Source organism: Notothenia rossii (genome assembly GCF_949606895.1).
Source record: "Notothenia rossii genome assembly, chromosome: 1".
Taxonomy (NCBI): domain Eukaryota; kingdom Metazoa; phylum Chordata; class Actinopteri; order Perciformes; family Nototheniidae; genus Notothenia; species Notothenia rossii.
The window spans coordinates 575,673-598,202 of NC_136912.1; the positions used below are offsets into that span (position 1 = coordinate 575,673).

General features: G+C 46.5%; 2 protein-coding genes across 9 annotated transcripts in view; one reads left to right on the plus strand and one right to left on the minus strand.

Annotated features, from left to right (window-relative positions):
* On the minus strand, positions 1 to 13,966 carry polr3f (polymerase (RNA) III (DNA directed) polypeptide F). Its single transcript, XM_079651007.1, has 9 exons — positions 13,776 to 13,966; positions 11,611 to 11,728; positions 11,456 to 11,523; positions 4,416 to 4,483; positions 4,065 to 4,177; positions 3,620 to 3,763; positions 3,267 to 3,374; positions 2,893 to 3,084; positions 1 to 196 (listed from the first exon to the last, which is right to left on the minus strand). The coding sequence occupies exons 1-9, from the start codon at positions 13,829 to 13,831 to the stop codon at positions 119 to 121; spliced, it is 945 nt and encodes a 314-aa protein (XP_079507133.1). The 5' UTR covers positions 13,832 to 13,966; the 3' UTR covers positions 1 to 118.
* Positions 13,967 to 14,116: 150 nt separating this feature from the next.
* The window catches only part of dzank1 (double zinc ribbon and ankyrin repeat domains 1), a 34,095-nt gene continuing 25,681 nt past the window's right edge, over positions 14,117 to 22,530 (plus strand). For 3 of the 8 annotated variants that reach the window (XM_079650336.1, XM_079650339.1, XM_079650341.1), the window contains exons 1-3: positions 14,653 to 14,702; positions 15,237 to 15,357; positions 15,624 to 15,762. In XM_079650336.1, the coding sequence (XP_079506462.1) occupies positions 14,682 to 14,702; positions 15,237 to 15,357; positions 15,624 to 15,762 (281 nt within the window). In that variant the 5' untranslated portion in view covers positions 14,653 to 14,681. Of the gene's footprint in view, positions 14,500 to 14,648; positions 14,703 to 15,236; positions 15,358 to 15,623; positions 15,763 to 22,530 lie in introns of those variants that run through there. The other 5 variants (XM_079650337.1, XM_079650340.1, XR_013802652.1 and 2 more) reach the window with 5 other exon arrangements.

A 22,530-nucleotide genomic window follows, 5' to 3' on the forward strand; every position in this document is an offset into this window, starting at 1 on the left:
TCACACTGACAGCTTTATTCAACTTTGTGATAAATAGAAAATAAATGTGGATCACAGATCGCTGGAACAAACGGAAGATTTCCTCACAGAGAAAAAAGAGAGTCGGCGCGTCGGAGCATCAGAAGTCCAACCACTCCGTCATGTAGATGCAGTTAGAGGGAGAAATCTCCCCTCCTTCCTGACAGTCATCAAACACCTGAGGAAACAGACAGGAAGTCACACACCTGAGGACACAGACAGGAAGTTACACACCTGAGGACACAGATTTGATTATTATTTGTTAGTTTGTTTCAGTACATTTCCACCACACCCTTAGTTTAACTTAGTTACTGGGCAGAGATTAAACTCAGGTTCAACTCAGGTTCAACTTGGGTTAAAATTAGGCTGGTTTAGGTCCTATCTATGCAAACTAAAGTTAGCCATGGAGTGCCACAGGGCTCAGTGCTCGGACCTATTTTGTTCACACTATATATGCTTCCACTAGGAAATATTATAAGGAATCATTCTGTACATTTCCATTGTTATGCGGATGATACTCAACTATATTTATCCATCAAGCCTGATGAATCCAATCATCTAAATAAAATTCAAGACTGCCTCAAGGACTTAAAAACGAGGACGACCTTAAACTTTTTGATGTTAAAGGGGACCTATCATGCAAAATGCACTCTTGTACGTCTTTTATAAATGAATATGTGTCCCCGGTGTTCAAGGGAACTCACCAAGTGTCAGAAAACACAACCCTCTCTATTTTCCTCCAAACCCAAATCTCTAAAAAAAAAAGGGGCTGCAACGGATCTGATAAAAACGGATCCAGATTTGAACTGTCCTGACGTCAGGACGGTGGCGCTACGGCTATCGGGCCAACTCTCCACCTATCAGGGGAATGGGGGCCATTGCTGCTCAAAAGCGCTGGAGACGCTGTACTACATATGCCAGGCCTGTAAGTGGCGCTGGAGTCTGCCACAAAAGCAGCGAAGAAGACTTCCCGCGCATGGTTGCCATGGTTGCCCTTCTGTTTATTCTCCGCTGTGGCTCTTTCTCTCCCTCCCCGGTGCAAGCGTTTGCTCCCTCTGCTGTAATTCAATGCAATCCCTCCCTCGCTGTAATTCTCTCCGGTTAGTCCACCAGCAGATGCCAAACACCCACCTCTCCGCCTCTTCCAAGGAACGGGCAGAGTGCGGCAGAGTTTCAGTTAGGTTTTCTTTCGCCGGGGTCAACATGTCCGTTAAAGTTTAAATCTTCCAGACAAAATTAGTTGAAGTGCCGGTCAAAGGTCTTCTTTGTTATTTATTGAGCTTTAAAACAAATGAATAACGACTCTATATAATAATATAATAATAAAACACGGAGGAGAGAGATCTCTTTTTCTCCCCCTCTTCTGACTTGATCAGAGCACGCTCCCCTCTCCTGCAGGGGGGCGTGATCAGCTGCAGGGGGGCGTGGTCAGATGCAGGGGGGCGTGGTCAGATGCAGGGGGGCGTGATCAGCTGCAGCTCACAGAATCAGCCCCCTGCAAAAACAGGGCTGGAGAACAGCAAATAGAGCGAAATGAGGCATGGCTAAAATGTATGATCTGTTTGGTATTTTGAAAACAGAAACGTATAAATATACCTTATATAGGTATGGCCCTACAATATATCATTTAAATATAGCATGATAGGTGTTTAAACACGGCTTAAACTGAAGTTATTCTACTCAGCCAAAAGAATCTACGAAACAAATGATCTAAAGATATACTAACTATGGATGGCATTCATTTGGCCTCCAGTGAGACTGTAAGGAATCTTGGTGTTATATTTGATCAGGATTTATCCTTTAACGCCCACATAAAATCAATTTCAAGGACCGCCTACTTCCATCTACGTAACATTGCAAAAATCAGGCATATCTTGCCTCAAAACGATGCAGAGAAACTAGTCCATGCATTTGTTACTTCAAGGCTGGATTATCGTAACTCTTTATTATCAGGGTGTACCAAAAACTCAGTTGAGTCCATCCATCCATCCATCTTCTCCCGGTTATCCGTGGTCGGGTCTCGGAGGTAGTAGTTCCAGCAGAGAGCCCCAAACTTTCTTTTCCCTGGCTACATCAACCAGCTCTGACTGGGGGATCCCAAGGCGCTCCCAGGCCAGAGAAGAGATATAATCCCTCCACCTGGTCCTAGGTTTACCCCTTGGTCTCCTCCCAGCTGGACGTGCCTGGAGCACCTCCCCAGGGAGGCGCCATCCTTTGTTTGACAGCTATAGGCCTACAGCTTTCATGCCTAAAAACATCAAAAACCTATAACAGGGCCTATGCACAGAATGCAGCTATTCAATAGGCTACTCATTCTTGTTTAAAAATATGAGCATGTCAAATCTCTCCTGTCAAAATATCTTTGTACTTTGCCGCCACACACACTTGCCAAGCAGCGAGTGTTGACAGGGGGCGGGGGAGCACGCTCATGAACTGTTAGCGCCGGAACTTTGCAACGGCTGCGGAGCGCATTTGCGCCGCATTTGGGCCTAAGATGAGGTTTGAGTCTGCGTGATCTGCGTGTAGGGAGGGGCCGCAGCCATATCATTGGAACTAGCTAGATCTGATGGATTTGGACATAAACGCGAGTGAAGTCTAACCGGACGAGAGAGAGAGAGATCAGCACCGTACAAGCAAGTGTTTCCTTGTACGATGTGAGGGTCTAAGGACAGAGGGTCTGAGGACAGAGGGTCTAAGGACAGAGGGTGTCGTATTGTCATTCTAATATTCTGTACAAACTGTGAAGTTCACTGAGACAAATGTAACATTATGATATTGGGCTAAATAAATAAACATTGATTGATTGATTGAAATCAGTTTAAACTTCTGCTAAGCTTGTGTTAAACTCGGGTTACTTGGGTCCCCCCCTGTTACCGGGCAGAGTCCGCAGGGTGTCCGCACCATGCCGGTGGGCAGCAGCACGGCGTTGACGCCCCTGTAGAGCTTCATCTGGCCGTCCACGCTGCCCACCGTTCCCTCTTTAGCTGCGATGACCGTCAGCTCCACCTTCCCGTCGTAGATCAGCGTGTTGAGGATCGTCTCGATGTCGTCCATCGACAGATCCACCTGCAGACATAGACATCTCTCAGTCAACTTTAACCCAGGTTAAACTCAGGTTAAACTCAGGTTAAACTCTTTCCCAGGTTAAACTCTATGCCTGGTCAAAATCGGGTTAAACTCCACCTCTCCTGACGTGTGGCTCCGCCCCTGTGTGCTGTGATGTCATAAAGAGGGCAGGGCTACATCACCTTGCTGATGCCGAGCTCACAGATGTACTTCCAGACTTCGTGAGACGTGGCCAAGGAGCTGTTCCTCTGAATCATCGGACTCTGTTTACTGTCCTTCGCTGCTTCAGCCTGCACACACACACACACACACACACACACACACACACACACACACACACACACACACACACACACACACACACACACACACACACACACACACACACACACACACACACACACACACACACACACACACACACACACACACACACACACACACACACACACACACACACACACACAATTACCTCACCACCGCTAAGCTAAAGGCTGACGTTGTGTGTCTGCTGTGTGTAGAGAAAGCTGTGCACCTTGCTCTGCAGGAACTTGAAGCACTGCTGGTTCAGAACCTCCACGAACTCGGACTCAAAGTCCTGGTCGCTGTACCAGGCGCCGCCCGTCACCGAGCGGTCGGGCTGAATGTTGTACAGCATGTACACCTTCTTCTTCGACGCCTGAGGAGAGACAGAAGGCCTGAGTGCTGCCGGCTCTATCCCGGGTTAAACTTACCTTAAACCCAGGTTAAACTCTGTCCCACGTCAAACAAAGTTAAATTCTGGTTGACCTCAGCTTAAAATCGGGTTAAAATCTATCCCAGGTTCAATTTGGGTTAAACTTTGGTTGAACTCAGGTTAAACTCTGTCCTAGGTTAAACTCTTATCCCAGGTTAAACCTCAGTTAAACTCAGGTTTAACTCTGGGTAAAATCAGGTTACACTCGGGTTAAACTCGGGTTAGTGATGAGGTTGAGACTCACAGCCACAGACTTGACAGCCTTGATGAGCTTCTTGCTCTCCAGGTTCTTCAGGATCTTGTTGACCTCGGTCAGAGGGAGGTTGCTCTTAAACCGGATATCTCTGCTCCAGATCCCTGGCACACAAACACAGACTTTGTAAGATCTCTTTAACCATAAAGTTCAGTGCTTCACAACATTTACAAACATTGCTAAAAAGGCTCTATATAAAGATTTAAATAAAGTGTAGGCACTGAAACACAGACAGGATGATAACACACACAAACACAAGATTCCCTCAGGGGTTTCTGGGAAATATAAAACACACACACCTGTACCTGAGCAGAGGGATGGATTGCACAATAAAAGCCTCACCTTTGTTTCCTGCGTCCTCGATCACCTGGTAGACCAGCTTCTCCTGGTTATCTGAGCCCTTCATCTTACTGACACACACACACACACACACACACACACACACACACACACACACACACACACACACACACACACACACACACACACACACACACACACACACACACACACACACACACACACACACACACACACACACACACACACACACACACACACACACACACACACACACACACACACACACAGGTGAGAAGAGAACTAATAAAGAATAAGAAGCTGTTGAAGTATTTCTAGAGAGATATCAAGGAGCCATGCAGAAGAGAAATGCGTCCAGAATCTTCAGTGACGATAAACATAAACCTACGAGACCCTCGCACGATGCCACTCACACTGAAGACTAACGATGTTTCTATGAAGTACCGTATTGACCCCAATAGAAGACGCCCCTGATGATAGGACGACCCCTCTTCATCAAGAAGGAAATACCTTTTTGAAGACCAAATCTTGTTTTTCTAAAGAGAATGATGTAATGTCTGCAGACCGGGGGAGGCTTTTCTCTGACTGTCTACATTTATGAAGGCGGTTTTTTTGGGCTCTCCCTCTTCTAACGTTACTCTCTGTAACTCCATCTACTAACGTTACTCTCTGTAACTCCATCTACTAACGTTACTCTCTGTAACTCCATCTACTAACGTTACTCTCTGTAACTCCATCTACTAACGTTACTCTCAGTAACTCCATCTACGAACGTTACTCTCAGTAACTCCATCTACTGACGTTACTCTCTGTAACTCCATCTACTAACGTTACTCTCAGTAACTCCATCTACTAACGTTACTCTCTGTAACTCCATCTACTAACGTTACTCTCTGTAACTCCATCTACTAACGTTACTCTCAGTAACTCCATCTACGAACGTTACTCTCAGTAACTCCATCTACTGACGTTACTCTCTGTAACTCCATCTACTAACGTTACTCTCAGTAACTCCATCTACTGACGTTACTCTCTCTAACTCCATCTACTGACGTTACTCTCTGTAACTCCATCTACTAACGTTACTCTCAGTAACTCCATCTACTAACGTTACTCTCAGTAACTCCATCTACGAACGTTACTCTCAGTAACTCCATCTACTGACGTTACTCTCTGTAACTCCATCTACTAACGTTACTCTCAGTAACTCCATCTACTAACGTTACTCTCTGTAACTCCATCTACTAACGTTACTCTCAGTAACTCCATCTACTAACGTTACTCTCAGTAACTCCATCTACTAACGTTACTCTCTGTAACTCCATCTACTAACGTTACTCTCAGTAACTCCATCTACTAACGTTACTCTAAGTAACTCCATCTACTGACGTTACTCTCTGTAACTCCATCTACTAACGTTACTCTCAGTAACTCCATCTACTAACGTTACTCTAAGTAACTCCATCTACTAACGTTACTCTCTGTAACTCCATCTACTGACGTTACTCTCTGTAACTCCATCTACTAACGTTACTCTAAGTAACTCCATCTACTAACGTTACTCTCTGTAACTCCATCTACTGACGTTACTCTCTGTAACTCCATCTACTAACGTTACTCTCTGTAACTCCATCTACTAACGTTACTCTCTGTAACTCCATCTACTGACGTTACTCTCTGTAACTCCATCTACTAACGTTACTCTCTGTAACTCCATCTACTAACGTTACTCTCAGTAACTCCATCTACTAACGTTACTCTAAGTAACTCCATCTACTGACGTTACTCTCTGTAACTCCATCTACTGACGTTACTCTCAGTAACTCCATCTACTGACGTTACTCTCTGTAACTCCATCTACTAACGTTACTCTCTGTAACTCCATCTACTGACGTTACTCTCTGTAACTCCATCTACTAACGTTACTCTAAGTAACTCCATCTACTGACGTTACTCTCAGTAACTCCATCTACTAACGTTACTCTAAGTAACTCCATCTACTAACGTTACTCTCTGTAACTCCATCTACTGACGTTACTCTCTGTAACTCCATCTACTGACGTTACTCTCTGTAACTCCATCTACTAACGTTACTCTCAGTAACTCCATCTACTGACGTTACTCTCTGTAACTCCATCTACTGACGTTACTCTCTGTAACTCCATCTACTGACGTTACTCTCTGTAACTCCATCTACTAACGTTACTCTCAGTAACTCCATCTACTGACGTTACTCTCAGTAACTCCATCTACTGACGTTACTCTCTGTAACTCCATCTACTAACGTTACTCTCAGTAACTCCATCTACTAACGTTACTCTAAGTAACTCCATCTACTGACGTTACTCTCAGTAACTCCATCTACTAACGTTACTCTAAGTAACTCCATCTACTAACGTTACTCTCTGTAACTCCATCTACTGACGTTACTCTCTGTAACTCCATCTACTGACGTTACTCTCTGTAACTCCATCTACTAACGTTACTCTCTGTAACTCCATCTACTGACGTTACTCTCTGTAACTCCATCTACTGACGTTACTCTCTGTAACTCCATCTACTGACGTTACTCTCTGTAACTCCATCTACTGACGTTACTCTCTGTAACTCCATCTACTAACGTTACTCTCAGTAACTCCATCTACTGACGTTACTCTCAGTAACTCCATCTACTGACGTTACTCTCTGTAACTCCATCTACTAACGTTACTCTCAGTAACTCCATCTACTGACGTTACTCTCAGTAACTCCATCTACTGACGTTACTCTCTGTAACTCCATCTACTAACGTTACTCTCTGTAACTCCATCTACTGACGTTACTCTCAGTAACTCCATCTACTGACGTTACTCTCAGTAACTCCATCTACTGACATTACTCTCAGTAACTCCATCTACTAACGTTACTCTCAGTAACTCCATCTACTGACGTTACTCTCAGTAACTCCATCTACTGACGTTACTCTCAGTAACTCCATCTACTGACATTACTCTCAGTAACTCCATCTACTGACGTTACTCTCAGTAACTCCATCTACTGACGTTACTCTCAGTAACTCCATCTACTGACGTTACTCTCAGTAACTCCATCTACTGACATTACTCTCAGTAACTCCATCTACTGACGTTACTCTCAGTAACTCCATCTACTGACGTTACTCTCAGTAACTCCATCTACTGACGTTACTCTCAGTAACTCCATCTACTGACATTACTCTCAGTAACTCCATCTACTGACGTTACTCTCAGTAACTCCATCTACTGACATTACTCTCAGTAACTCCATCTACTGACGTTACTCTCAGTAACTCCATCTACTGACGTTACTCTCTGTAACTCCATCTACTAACGTTACTCTCTGTAACTCCATCTACTGACGTTACTCTCAGTAACTCCATCTACTGACGTTACTCTCAGTAACTCCATCTACTGACGTTACTCTCAGTAACTCCATCTACTGACGTTACTCTCTGTAACTCCATCTACTAACGTTACTCTCTGTAACTCCATCTACTGACGTTACTCTCAGTAACTCCATCTACTGACGTTACTCTCAGTAACTCCATCTACTGACGTTACTCTCAGTAACTCCATCTACTGACGTTACTCTCTGTAACTCCATCTACTGACGTTACTCTCTGTAACTCCATCTACTAACGTTACTCTCTGTAACTCCATCTACTAACGTTACTCTCTGTAACTCCATCTACTGACGTTACTCTCTGTAACTCCATCTACAAACGTTACTCTCTTTAACTCCATCTACTGACGTTACTCTCTGTAACTCCATCTACTAACGTTACTCTCTGTAACTCCATCTACTAACGTTACTCTCTGTAACTCCATCTACTGACGTTACTCTCTGTAACTCCATCTACTGACGTTACTCTCTGTAACTCCATCTACTAACGTTACTCTCTGTAACTCCATCTACTGACGTTACTCTCTGTAACTCCATCTACTAACGGTACTCTCTGTAACTCCATCTACTAACGTTGCTCTCTGTAACTCCATCTACTAACGTTACTCTCTGTAACTCCATCTACTAACGTTACTCTCTGTAACTCCCTCTACTGATGTTACTCTCAGTAACTCCATCTACTAACGTTACTCTCTGTAACTCCCTCTACTAACGTTACTCTCTGTAACTCCCTCTACTAACGTTACTCTCTGTAACTCCCTCTACTAACGTTACTCTCTGTAACTCCCTCTACTAACGTTACTCTCTGTAACTCCATCTACTGACGTTACTCTCTGTAACTCCCTCTACTAACGTTACTCTCTGTAACTCCATCTACTAACGTTGCTCTCTGTAACTCCATCTACTAACGTTACTCTCTGTAACTCCATCTACTAACGTTACTCTCTGTAACTCCCTCTACTAACGTTACTCTCTGTAACACCATCTACTAACGTTACTCTCTGTAACTCCATCTACTGACGTTACTCTCTGTAACACCATCTACTAACGTTACTCTCTGTAACTCTATCTACTAACGTTACTCTCTGTAACTCCATCTACTGACGTTACTCTCTGTAACACCATCTACTAACGTTACTCTCTGTAACACCATCTACTAACGTTACTCTCTGTAACTCCATCTACTAACGTTACTCTCTGTAACACCATCTACTAACGTTACTCTCTGTAACACCATCTACTAACGTTACTCTCTGTAACACCATCTACTAACGTTACTCTCAGTAACTCCATCTACTGACGTTACTCTCTGTAACTCCATCTACTAACGTTACTCTCTGTAACTCCATCTACTGACGTTACTCTCTGTAACTCCATCTACTAACGTTACTCTCTGTAACTCCATCTACTAACGTTACTCTCAGTAACTCCATCTACTGACGTTACTCTCTGTAACTCTATCTACTAACGTTACTCTCTGTAACTCCATCTACTGACGTTACTCTCTGTAACACCATCTACTAACGTTACTCTCTCTAACTCCATCTACTGACGTTACTCTCAGTAACTTCATCTACTAACGTTACTCTCTGTAACACCATCTACTAACGTTACTCTCTGTAACACCATCTACTAACGTTACTCTCAGTAACTCCATCTACTGACGTTACTCTCTGTAACTCCATCTACTAACGTTACTCTCTGTAACTCCATCTACTGACGTTACTCTCTGTAACTCCATCTACTAACGTTACTCTCTGTAACTCCATCTACTAACGTTACTCTCAGTAACTCCATCTACTGACGTTACTCTCTGTAACTCTATCTACTAACGTTACTCTCTGTAACTCCATCTACTGACGTTACTCTCTGTAACACCATCTACTAACGTTACTCTCTCTAACTCCATCTACTGACGTTACTCTCAGTAACTTCATCTACTAACGTTACTCTCTGTAACACCATCTACTAACGTTACTCTCTGTAACTCCATCTACTGACGTTACTCTCTGTAACTCCATCTACTGACGTTACTCTCTGTAACTCCATCTACTAACGTTACTCTCTGTAACTCCATCTACTAACGTTACTCTCTGTAACTCCATCTACTAACGTTACTCTCAGTAACTCTATCTTAAAACTGGACCAATTCCAAACCACGCCCTACACCAGGGATCACCTGGTTTGTCCAAGGGCCAAAATTATTCCTAGAGACACTTTCTGGGGCCAGTGATTTTTATATAGCTAGTGGAGCACGTTCATGTACTGCGAAGTTGCCGGAGCCTCGTAGCGGGGGCTACTGTGGAGCACATAAAGCAGACTCTTCAAGCTAACGAAGGATCACTTTTTCTTCAGGGCAGGGAAGGCTACTGTCCCGCAGCTGCTGCCTCTCCGTTGGAATCCGGTACTGCACATTACTCACGAGACGTTGTCAACACATTTTTTGTGGGAGGCGAACGCACTAACCACTCCGCCAACGTCCGTGCCGGATGAGAATGTCTGACGTGCCAGATTTGGCCCGCCAGTTGATGGTCACTGCCCTACACCCTACCCCTCCATGACGGAGTGAACACTGTTGAGTGACACGCGCAAACCGAGGGGGAGTGTGTAGGGGTAGGGTGTAGGGCGTGGTTTGGGATTAGGCCTCCCTCTCCTGTTGAACTGTTTCTTTAACACTAGAACCGCCAATCGGGTCAATTTGACCCAGAGCTGTTCTTTATTGTATGTAACTTTTTTTCAATAAAAGATTAAAGTCTCCCAGTCCGTGACTTTTCCTGAAAGTGTGTTATGTAGCACCCTATGTTGTTAAAAATTGTCAATATGAAGTCAGATTGAAGAAATCGCCCAAAAAATGGCCATTTATACCTATTTCCGCCCAGCGGGTCATATTGACCCCACCCCTTTCACGCTATTGATTTTGCGTGTAAACAAACATGACGTGTTGTTATAGCAACGCCTTTTGTCTACTGCGGTTCCTTATAGATTGAGAGATAGATTGAGAGAGAGAGAGAGAGAGAGAGAGAGAGAAAGAGAGAGAGATAGATAGATATATTGATAGTCTGTAGTGAAGAAGGAGCGCGCTCCCGCTCACAGGAGACAGCTGGTGCTGCGCTCCGCAGCAATCAGCTGTTTGCTTTTCACCCAACAACGACAACTGCCTCACGAAACGCTATGTTGTAGCGTTGATAAACGAAACAATTTAACAAAATTGCTAATCAAAATACCAATACCACAGGACAATTTGACTTTTTAATGCAATACTTTTACCTTGAAAATCAATGCATTCTAATACCGGGTCAATTTGACCCCGGTGGCGGTTTTAGGTATAACAAAAATCTCTGACTCGTTTGGCGCCATCTGTTGGTGTGACTGTGTAATTACATCAAAAAGTCTAGACCCCGAATAAAAGACTCTTTTTCAGATTTTATTCTTGGAAAAGAAAGCCTGTCTTATATTCGGGTCAATACGGTATTTTGGACTGATTCAAAGATTAGTCATGAAAATTATAATTTTTCGGGGCGGTTGTGGGACGTAAAATAATAAAAGAGACCTGCCTTCCCTGTAAATAAAGTAAATAAAGTAGTCTATAGTACAAGTACATATTGACAAAGTACACAGTATTTATAGGATGCTTTGTGTACCTGGCACCCTGGCCGTCCTTCATCCTGTACAGGAGCCCCGAGCTATTCCTCAGCAGGTCCAGCTGACCCTGTGGAGACAACACAACCCATCAGAACTACAAACATGGCTGCTCCGAGCGGCCAATCAGACGCCAGGACAGAGAGAAGGGACTGACCAATGAGAGCAGCTTGTTGATGGCCAGCGCTCTCTGCTGCGGATCCAGGTGAGGCATGTCGTTCTGAATCACTGCGTCGGTGATGCCGTGAGGAAACTGCTGACACAGCGCTTTGATCCTACACACACACACACACACACACACACACACACACACACACACACACACACACACACACACACACACACACACACACACACACACACACACACACACACACACACACACACACACACACACACACACACACAAAATTGGATAATTGAACATTAAACAATGGAGACATGTCACAGTACAGACACTACATACTGATATATACCTGAACATCAGCAGGAGAGGACTCTTTAAAGTAGAGACACTACATACTGATATACACCTGAACATCAGCAGGAGAGGACTCTTTAAAGTAGAGACACTACATACTGATATATACCTGAACATCAGCAGGAGAGGACTCTTTAAAGTAGAGACACTACATACTGATATACACCTGAACATCAGCAGGACAGGACTCTTTAAAGTAGAGACACTACATACTGATATACACCTGAACATCAGCAGGACAGGACTCTTTAAAGTACAGACATACATACTGATATACACCTGAACATCAGAAGGAGAGGACTCTTTAAAGTAGAGAGACTACATACTGATATACACCTGAACATCAGCAGGAGAGGACTCTTTAAAGTAGAGAGACTACATACTGATATACACCTGAACATCAGCAGGAGAGGACTCGTTAAAGTAGAGACACTACATACTGATATACACCTGAACATCAGCAGGAGAGGACTCTTTAAAGTAGAGACACTACATACTGATATACACCTGGACATCAGCAGGAGAGGACTCTTTAAAGTAGAGACACTACATACTGATATACACCTGAACATCAGCAGGAGAGGACTCTTTAAAGTAGAGACACTACATACTGATATACACCTGAACATTAGCAGGAGAGGACTCTTTAAAGTAGAGACACTACATACTGATATACACCTGAACATCAGCAGGAGAGGACTCTTTAAAGTAGAGACACTACATACTGATATACACCTGAACATCAGCAGGAGAGGACTCTTTAAAGTAGAGACACTACATACTGATATACACCTGAACATCAGCAGGAGAGGACTCTTTAAAGTAGAGACACTACATACTGATATACACCTGAACATCAGCAGGAGAGGACTCTTTAAAGTAGAGACACTACATACTGATATACACCTGAACATCTGCAGGAGAGGACTCTTTAAAGTAGAGACACTACATACTGATATACACCTGAACATCAGCAGGAGAGGACTCTTTAAAGTAGAGACACTACATACTGATATACACCTGAACATCAGCAGGAGAGGACTCTTTAAAGTAGAGACACTACATACTGATATACACCTGAACATCTGCAGGAGAGGACTCTTTAAAGTAGAGACACTACATACTGATATACACCTGAACATCAGCAGGAGAGGACTCTTTAAAGTAGAGACACTACATACTGATATACACCTGAACATCAGCAGAAGAGGACTCTTTAAAGTAGAGACATTACACACTGATATACACCTGAGCATCAGCAGGAGAGGACTCTTTAAAGTAGAGACACTACATACTGATATACACCTGAACATCAGCAGGAGAGGACTCTTTAAAGTAGAGACACTACATACTGATATACACCTGAACATCTGCAGGAGAGGACTCTTTAAAGTAGAGACACTACATACTGATATACACCTGAACATCAGCAGGAGAGGACTCTTTAACTATTGGATTGATTCAACAAGATATTCAAATAAAGAAGGGAATAGTTTCTAATGATGGGATGTTCATTTTTGTCCTCCTTTTTATTTTCCCATTGTGTTAATGCCTTGTCAACATGCTGCTGTGATGAATAGGGGATATGCTGAGGATAGCCCTTCAGTAAAACGCAGTTAAAGAAGTGATGCAATGTTGAGTTTCTTGGTGTAAATAAGCAGCCAGGTGTACTGGAGGATAGCGTTATGAACAGTGAGCCCTCCCCGGCTGAGGACCTGTGAAAAGAGCTGTATTGTATGGCCTGTGTGTCTGATAGTGATCGTTAAACTCTAAATGTGAGGGAAGGTAAAGGGGGTTCTGCGCATTGATCTCCGGGTGAAGCTCTCCCTCCGCGGACTGACCTGCTCTCCACCTCCGCCAGGTCCATGCCCTCCTTCTTCACCGTGACGTCACTCATCTTCTACCTGAGTATCTTCTTTATTCTCTATTCTGTGTGTTTCTGAGGAAGCTCTCGAGCTAGGTAGTCTGTTAGCATCAGGTTAGCATGGAAGCTAATGTTGACATGCTGAGTTCAGGGTCCTTAGGGGGGAGTTCGCGGGGCCGCCCTAAAAACTGCCTGTTCAAAAACATCTGAACAAAATAAAGAAATAAAGGCACTAGGTTATCTGTCGCCACTTTTTAATTTAATTTTCTTTTTCACAAATACAGATGTGTGTTATCCATACAGTCTATGGTGTTATCATGTCGCCATTTTCACAAAAATATACTATGTTTTTATTTCTCAAAATAACAAATCAATCCTATTTTGCGGAAATCGATGTAAAATATTATTATATATTTAAACCATAGACTGTAAATATGAAAGAAGAAGAATGATGGTACACAACATTAAGCAAACAATACAAATGTGTCGTTTTTAAAAATATGTATTTTCTAATCCAGTTCATCCTGGCGGGGCGGGCGGGGACTGTGTCTCTGAAGAATCCTCAGGGTTTTATTAGCCCCGCCCCTCCGCTCCGTGCCAGTGAACAACGCAGGCGCACATCTCGTTGCTATGGTGACGCGTCCGAACAGTCAACAGCAGTTTAACGGAAGTGTGTTTTTTAATCGGAGCTGAAATCTGAAGTAAGTAGACTTAATAATCTTAAAGCTTTATTATAATGAACTTTACTTCATTATAATAATGTTATATATATATATATATATAAATACAAGACGATAGAGTTTCTCTTCATTCCCGTAGGAACATCAGGGAAAGTAGTTCCGGTCTATAAACTGTTAAAACAATAACCCAAGAGTCACTTAAGATGGCGTTGTCACCGGTTTCGGTGAGTAACACGAGTGTAATGTGTAACGTTAATGTCAGCTAGCTAAATTCACTTACGGGACTCTGGAATTTCTAGTCTTACTAGTTGCGTATTTTTCATAGTCTTATATTTCAACAGTTTTAAGACAAACTGTGACTTTTTTGACATGGAAATGATTTTTTAAGATTGAGAAACATCATATGTGTAATTCGTGGCACAATTCAAACGGGATCGAAAGATAAACTTTCTCTCCCCATTGACTTCAATACATAATTTTTCAGAAATAAGGTCCCATGGGGCTGCAGTAGATGGGCCACTGCCTGTGCTGCTGCTCCTCTTTTCACCCTCTGACTGAAACCAGAGCTGCTCTGATTGGTTAGCTGGCCAGCTCTGTTGTGATTGGTCAACTACTTAGAGATGTTCCGCCCCTTAGCCTATCGTACAATGTGTTGGAGCGCTGGCCAATAGGAGCACTAGTGTTATACATTGATGTCACTGTGGTATTTATACTTTTACTGAGTACTTTTTCCACTCTTTTGATTGGTTGACTTACAGGAGGCCGTCGCCATGACAGCAGGAGCCGTGTCAGCGCCGCTCATCATACCCATCATGCACCTGCACACTAACAGAACCAAGAACCACGTGGACACACACACACCTGTGTCAATGCACTCAGGTACACACACACACACACACACACACACACACACACACACAGACACACACACACACACACACACACATACTTTTTCTTTTTGTATGGAAACCCCACTTATATTAGATATACTGTGTGTGTGTGTGTGTGTGTGTGTGTGTGTGTGTGTGTGTGTGTGTGTGTGTGTGTGTGTGTGTGTGTGTGTGTGTGTGTGTGTGTGTGTGTGTGTGTGTGTGTGTGTGTGTGTGTGTGTGTGTGTGTGTGTGTGTGTGTGTGTGTGTGTGTAGATACCCGTTCCTCTCAGATCTTCTTTTCTCTGGATGGCTCGAAGCCAGAGACGGAGCCTCGGGGGGGCAGCAGGAAGTACATCGGGCCGCTCCTGTTGCATGCTGGGAAGGTGACGGTCAGAGCGATGGCTGTCACCAGGTATTAAATACACCATGATCTTAAAATACACCATGATCTTAAAATACTGCGTTCCAAGTAAAAAGTCCTGAAGTATTATTATTATAACATTTAAAAGTTCTCACAATGTCTCTTTTCACAACACAATATTATTATAGAATATTAAATCATCCTGACTTTATAACTAACAAATAATTGTAATCAATCAAAGTTTATTTACATAACCCAATATCACACAGATAGTGGGAGAAACCCCCAGTTAGTGGAGAAACCCCAGTTAGTGGAGAAACCCCCAGTTAGTGGGAGAAACCCCCAGTTAGTGGAGAAACCCCAGTTAGTGGAGAAACCCCCAGTTAGTGGAGAAACCCCAGTTAGTGGAGAAACCCCCAGTTAGTGGAGAAACCCCAGTTAGTGGAGAAACCCCCCAGTTAGTGGAGAGACCCCCCAGTTAGTGGAGAGACCCCCCAGTTAGTGGAGAGACCCCCCAGTTAGTGGAGAAACCCCAGTTAGTGGAGAAACCCCCCAGTTAGAGGAGAAACCCCAGTTAGTGGAGAAACCCCCCAGTTAGTGGAGAAACCCCCCAGTTAGTGGAGAAACCCCAGTTAGTGGAGAAACCCCCCAGTTAGTGGAGAGACCCCCCAGTTAGTGGAGAAACCCCAGTTAGTGGAGAATCCCCCAGTTAGTGGGAGAAACCCCCCAGTTAGTGGAGAATCCCCCAGTTAGTGGGAGAAACCCCCCAGTTAGTGGAGAGACCCCCCAGTTAGTGGAGAATCCCCCAGTTAGTGGAGAAACCCCAGTTAGTGGAGAAACCCCCCAGTTAGTGGAGAGACCCCCCAGTTAGTGGAGAGACCCCCCAGTTAGTGGAGAAACCCCAGTTAGATGAGAAACCCCCCAGTTAGTGGAGAAACCCCCCAGTTAGTGGAGAAACCCCAGTTAGAGGAGAAACCCCCCAGTTAGTGGAGAGACTCCCCAGTTAGTGGAGAGACCCCCCAGTTAGTGGAGAAACCCCCCAGTTAGTGGAGAATCCCCCCAGTTAGTGGAGAAACCCCCCAGTTAGTGGAGAATCCCCCAGTTAGTGGGAGAAACCCCCCAGTTAGTGGAGAGACCCCCCAGTTAGTGGAGAATCCCCCAGTTAGTGGAGAAACCCCAGTTAGTGGAGAAACCCCCCAGTTAGTGGAGAGACCCCCCAGTTAGTGGAGAGACCCCCCAGTTAGTGGAGAAACCCCAGTTAGAGGAGAAACCCCCCAGTTAGTGGAGAGACCCCCCAGTTAGTGGAGAAACCCCAGTTAGAGGAGAAACCCCCCAGTTAGTGGAGAGACCCCCCAGTTAGTGGAGAAACCCCAGTTAGAGGAGAAACCCCCCAGTTAGTGGAGAGACCCCCCAGTTAGTGGAGAAACCCCCCAGTTAGTGGAGAATCCCCCCAGTTAGTGGAGAGACCCCCCAGTTAGTGGAGAAACCCCAGTTAGTGGAGAAACCCCCCAGTTAGTGGAGAGACCCCCCAGTTAGTGGAGAAACCCCAGTTAGAGGAGAAACCCCCCAGTTAGTGAGAGAAACCCCCAGTTAGTGGAGAAACCCCCCAGTTAGTGGAGAAACCCCCCAGTTAGTGGAGAAACCCCCCAGTTAGTGGAGAGACCCCCCAGTTAGTGGAGAAACCCCCCAGTTAGTGGAGAGACCCCCAGTTAGTGGAGAAACCCCAGTTAGAGGAGAAACCCCCCAGTTAGTGGAGAGACCCCCCAGTTAGTGGAGAAACCCCAGTTAGTGGAGAAACCCCCAGTTAGTGGAGAAACCCCCCAGTTAGTGGAGAAACCCCCAGTTAGTGGAGAAACCCCAGTTAGTGGAGAAACCCCCCAGTTAGTGGAGAGACCCCCCAGTTAGTGGAGAAACCCCAGTTAGTGGAGAAACCCCAGTTAGTGGAGAAACCCCAGTTAGTGGAGAAACCCCAGTTAGTGGAGAAACCCCCCAGTTAGTGGAGAAACCCCCCAGTTAGTGGAGAAACCCCCAGTTAGTGGAGAAACCCCAGTTAGTGGAGAAACCCCCCAGTTAGTGGGAGAAACCCCAGTTAGTGGAGAAACCCCAGTTAGTGGAGAAACCCCCCAGTTAGTGGAGAGACCCCCCAGTTAGTGGAGAAACCCCAGTTAGTGGAGAAACCCCCAGTTAGTGGAGAAACCCCCCAGTTAGTGGAGAGACCCCCCAGTTAGTGGAGAAACCCCCCAGTTAGTGGAGAGACCCCCAGTTAGTGGAGAAACCCCAGTTAGAGGAGAAACCCCCCAGTTAGTGGAGAAACCCCCAGTTAGTGGAGAAACCCCCCAGTTAGTGGAGAAACCCCAGTTAGTGGAGAAACCCCAGTTAGAGGAGAAACCCCCCAGTTAGTGGGAGAAACCCCCCAGTTAGTGGAGAAACCCCCCAGTTAGTGGAGAAACCCCCCAGTTAGTGGAGAAACCCCCAGTTAGTGGAGAAACCCCCCAGTTAGTGGAGAAACCCCCCAGTTAGTGGAGAAACCCCCAGTTAGTGGAGAAACCCCCCAGTTAGTGGAGAAACGCCCCAGTTAGTGGAGAAACCCCCAGTTAGTTGAGAAACCCCCCAGTTAGTGGAGAAACCCCCAGTTAGTGGAGAAACCCCCCAGTTAGTGGAGAAACGCCCCAGTTAGTGGAGAAACCCCCAGTTAGTGGAGAAACCCCCCAGTTAGTGGAGAAACCCCCAGTTAGTGGAGAAACCCCCCAGTTAGTGGAGAAACCCCCCAGTTAGTGGAGAAACCCCCAGTTAGTGGAGAAACCCCCCAGTTAGTGGAGAAACTCACAGTTAGTGGAGAAACCCCCCAGTTAGTGGAGAAACCCCCAGTTAGTGGAGAAACCCCCAGTTAGTGGAGAAACCCCCCAGTTAGTGGAGAAACCCCCAGTTAGTGGAGAAACCCCCCAGTTAGTGGAGAAACCCCCAGTTAGTGGAGAAACCCCCAGTTAGTGGAGAAACCCCCAGTTAGTGGAGAGACCCCCCAGTTAGTGAAGAGACCCCCCAGTTAGTGGAGAGACCCCCCAGTTAGTGGAGAACCCCCCCAGTTAGTGGAGAAACCCCCCAGTTAGTGGAGAGACCCCCCAGTTAGTGGATAAACCCCCCAGTTAGTGGAGAGACCCCCCAGTTAGTGGAGAGACCCCCCAGTTAGTGGAGAATCCCCCAGTTAGTGGAGAGACCCCCAGTTAGTGGAGAATCCCCCAGTTAGTGGAGAGACCCCCCAGTTAGTGGAGAAACCCCAGTTAGTGGAGAATCCCCCAGTTAGTGGGAGAAACCCCCCAGTTAGTGGAGAGACCCCCCAGTTAGTGGAGAAACCCCAGTTAGTGGAGAATCCCCCAGTTAGTGGGAGAAACCCCCCAGTTAGTGGAGAATCCCCCAGTTAGTGGGAGAAACCCCCCAGTTAGTGGAGAGACCCCCCAGTTAGTGGAGAATCCCCCAGTTAGTGGAGAAACCCCAGTTAGTGGAGAAACCCCCCAGTTAGTGGAGAGACCCCCCAGTTAGTGGAGAGACCCCCCAGTTAGTGGAGAAACCCCAGTTAGATGAGAAACCCCCCAGTTAGTGGAGAAACCCCCCAGTTAGTGGAGAGACCCCCCAGTTAGTGGAGAAACCCCAGTTAGAGGAGAAACCCCCCAGTTAGTGGAGAGACTCCCCAGTTAGTGGAGAGACCCCCCAGTTAGTGGAGAAACCCCCCAGTTAGTTGAGAAACCCCCCAGTTAGTGGAGAATCCCCCAGTTAGTGGGAGAAACCCCCCAGTTAGTGGAGAGACCCCCCAGTTAGTGGAGAATCCCCCCAGTTAGTGGAGAAACCCCCCAGTTAGTGGAGAATCCCCCAGTTAGTGGGAGAAACCCCCCAGTTAGTGGAGAGACCCCCCAGTTAGTGGAGAATCCCCCAGTTAGTGGAGAAACCCCAGTTAGTGGAGAAACCCCCAGTTAGTGGAGAAACCCCCCAGTTAGTGGAGAATCCCCCAGTTAGTGGAGAATCCCCAGTTAGTGGAGAATCCCCCAGTTAGTGGGAGAAACCCCCCAGTTAGTGGAGAGACCCCCCAGTTAGTGGAGAAACCCCAGTTAGTGGAGAATCCCCCAGTTAGTGGGAGAAACCCCCCAGTTAGTGGAGAATCCCCCAGTTAGTGGGAGAAACCCCCCAGTTAGTGGAGAGACCCCCCAGTTAGTGGAGAATCCCCCAGTTAGTGGAGAAACCCCAGTTAGTGGAGAAACCCCCCAGTTAGTGGAGAGACCCCCCAGTTAGTGGAGAGACCCCCCAGTTAGTGGAGAAACCCCAGTTAGATGAGAAACCCCCCAGTTAGTGGAGAAACCCCCCAGTTAGTGGAGAAACCCCAGTTAGAGGAGAAACCCCCCAGTTAGTGGAGAGACTCCCCAGTTAGTGGAGAGACCCCCCAGTTAGTGGAGAAACCCCCCAGTTAGTGGAGAATCCCCCAGTTAGTGGGAGAAACCCCCAGTTAGTGGAGAAACCCCCCAGTTAGTGGAGAATCCCCCAGTTAGTGGGAGAAACCCCCCAGTTAGTGGAGAGACCCCCCAGTTAGTGGAGAATCCCCCAGTTAGTGGAGAAACCCCAGTTAGTGGAGAAACCCCCCAGTTAGTGGAGAGACCCCCCAGTTAGTGGAGAGACCCCCCAGTTAGTGGAGAAACCCCCCAGTTAGTGGAGAAACCCCCAGTTAGTGGAGAATCCCCCAGTTAGTGGAGAGACCCCCCAGTTAGTGGAGAAACCCCCCAGTTAGTGGAGAGACCCCCCAGTTAGTGGAGAAACCCCAGTTAGAGGAGAAACCCCCCAGTTAGTGGAGAAACCCCCAGTTAGTGGAGAATCCCCCCAGTTAGTGGAGAGACCCCCCAGTTAGTGGAGAAACCCCAGTTAGTGGAGAAACCCCCCAGTTAGTGGAGAGACCCCCCAGTTAGTGGAGAAACCCCAGTTAGAGGAGAAACCCCCCAGTTAGTGGAGAGACCCCCCAGTTAGTGGAGAAACCCCCCAGTTAGTGGAGAATCCCCCCAGTTAGTGGAGAGACCCCCCAGTTAGTGGAGAAACCCCAGTTAGTGGAGAAACCCCCCAGTTAGTGGAGAGACCCCCCAGTTAGTGGAGAAACCCCAGTTAGAGGAGAAACCCCCCAGTTAGTGAGAGAAACCCCCAGTTAGTGGAGAAACCCCCCAGTTAATGGAGAAACCCCCCAGTTAGTGGAGAAACCCCCCAGTTAGTGGAGAAACCCCCCAGTTAATGGAGAAACCCCCAGTTAATGGAGAAACCCCCCAGTTAGTGGAGAAATCCCCCAGTTAGTGGAGAAACCCCCCAGTTAGTGGAGAAACCCCCAGTTAGTGGAGAAACCCCCCAGTTAGTGGAGAAACCCCAGTTAGTGGAGAAACCCCCCAGTTAGTGGAGAAACCCCAGTTAGTGGAGAAACCCCAGTTAGTGGAGAAACCCCCCAGTTAGTGGAGAAACCCCCCAGTTAGTGGAGAGACCCCCCAGTTAGTGGAGAAACCCCCCAGTTAGTGGAGAGACCCCCAGTTAGTGGAGAAACCCCAGTTAGAGGAGAAACCCCCCAGTTAGTGGAGAAACCCCCAGTTAGTGGAGAAACCCCCCAGTTAGTGGAGAAACCCCAGTTAGTGGAGAAACCCCAGTTAGAGGAGAAACCCCCCAGTTAGTGGAGAAACCCCCAGTTAGTGGAGAAACCCCCCAGTTAGTGGAGAAACCCCCCAGTTAGTGGAGAAACCCCCAGTTAGTGGAGAAACCCCCCAGTTAGTGGAGAAACCCCCAGTTAGTGGAGAAACTCACAGTTAGTGGAGAAACCCCCCAGTTAGTGGAGAAACCCCCCAGTTAGTGGAGAAACCCCCAGTTAGTGGAGAAACCCCCCAGTTAGTGGAGAAACCCCCAGTTAGTGGAGAAACCCCCCAGTTAGTGGAGAAACCCCCAGTTAGTGGAGAAACCCCCCAGTTAGTGGAGAAACCCCCCAGTTAGTGGAGAAACCCCCAGTTAGTGGAGAAACCCCCCAGTTAGTGGAGAAACCCCCCAGTTAGTGGAGAAACCCCCAGTTAATGGAGAAACCCCCCAGTTAGTGGAGAAACCCCCAGTTAGTGGAGAAACCCCCCAGTTAGTGGAGAAACCCCCCAGTTAGTGGAGAAACCCCCAGTTAGTGGAGAAACCCCCAGTTAGTGGAGAAACCCCCCAGTTAGTGGGAGAAACCCCCAGTTAGTGGAGAAACCCCCCAGTTAGTGGAGAAACCCCCAGTTAGTGGAGAAACCCCCCAGTTAGTGGAGAAACCCCCCAGTTAGTGGAGAAACCCCCCAGTTAGTGGAGAGACCCCCCAGTTAGTGGAGAAACCCCCAGTTAGTGGAGAAACCCCCCAGTTAGTGGAGAGACCCCCCAGTTAGTGGAGAAACCCCCAGTTAATGGAGAAACCCCCAGTTAGTGGAGAAACCCCCCAGTTAGTGGAGAAACCCCCCAGTTAGTGGAGAAACCCCCAGTTAGTGGAGAAACCCCCCAGTTAGTGGAGAGACCCCCCAGTTAGTGGATAAACCCCCCAGTTAGTGGAGAGACCCCCCAGTTAGTGGAGAATCCCCCAGTTAGTGGAGAGACCCCCAGTTAGTGGAGAATCCCCCAGTTAGTGGAGAGACCCCCCAGTTAGTGGAGAAACTCACAGTTAGTGGAGAAACTCACAGTTAGTGGGAGAAACCCCCCAGTCAGTGGAGAGACCCCCCAGTTAGTGGAGAGACCCCCCATTTAGTGGGGGAGACCCCCAGTTAGTGGAGAGACCCCCCAGTTAGTGGAGAAACCCCCAGT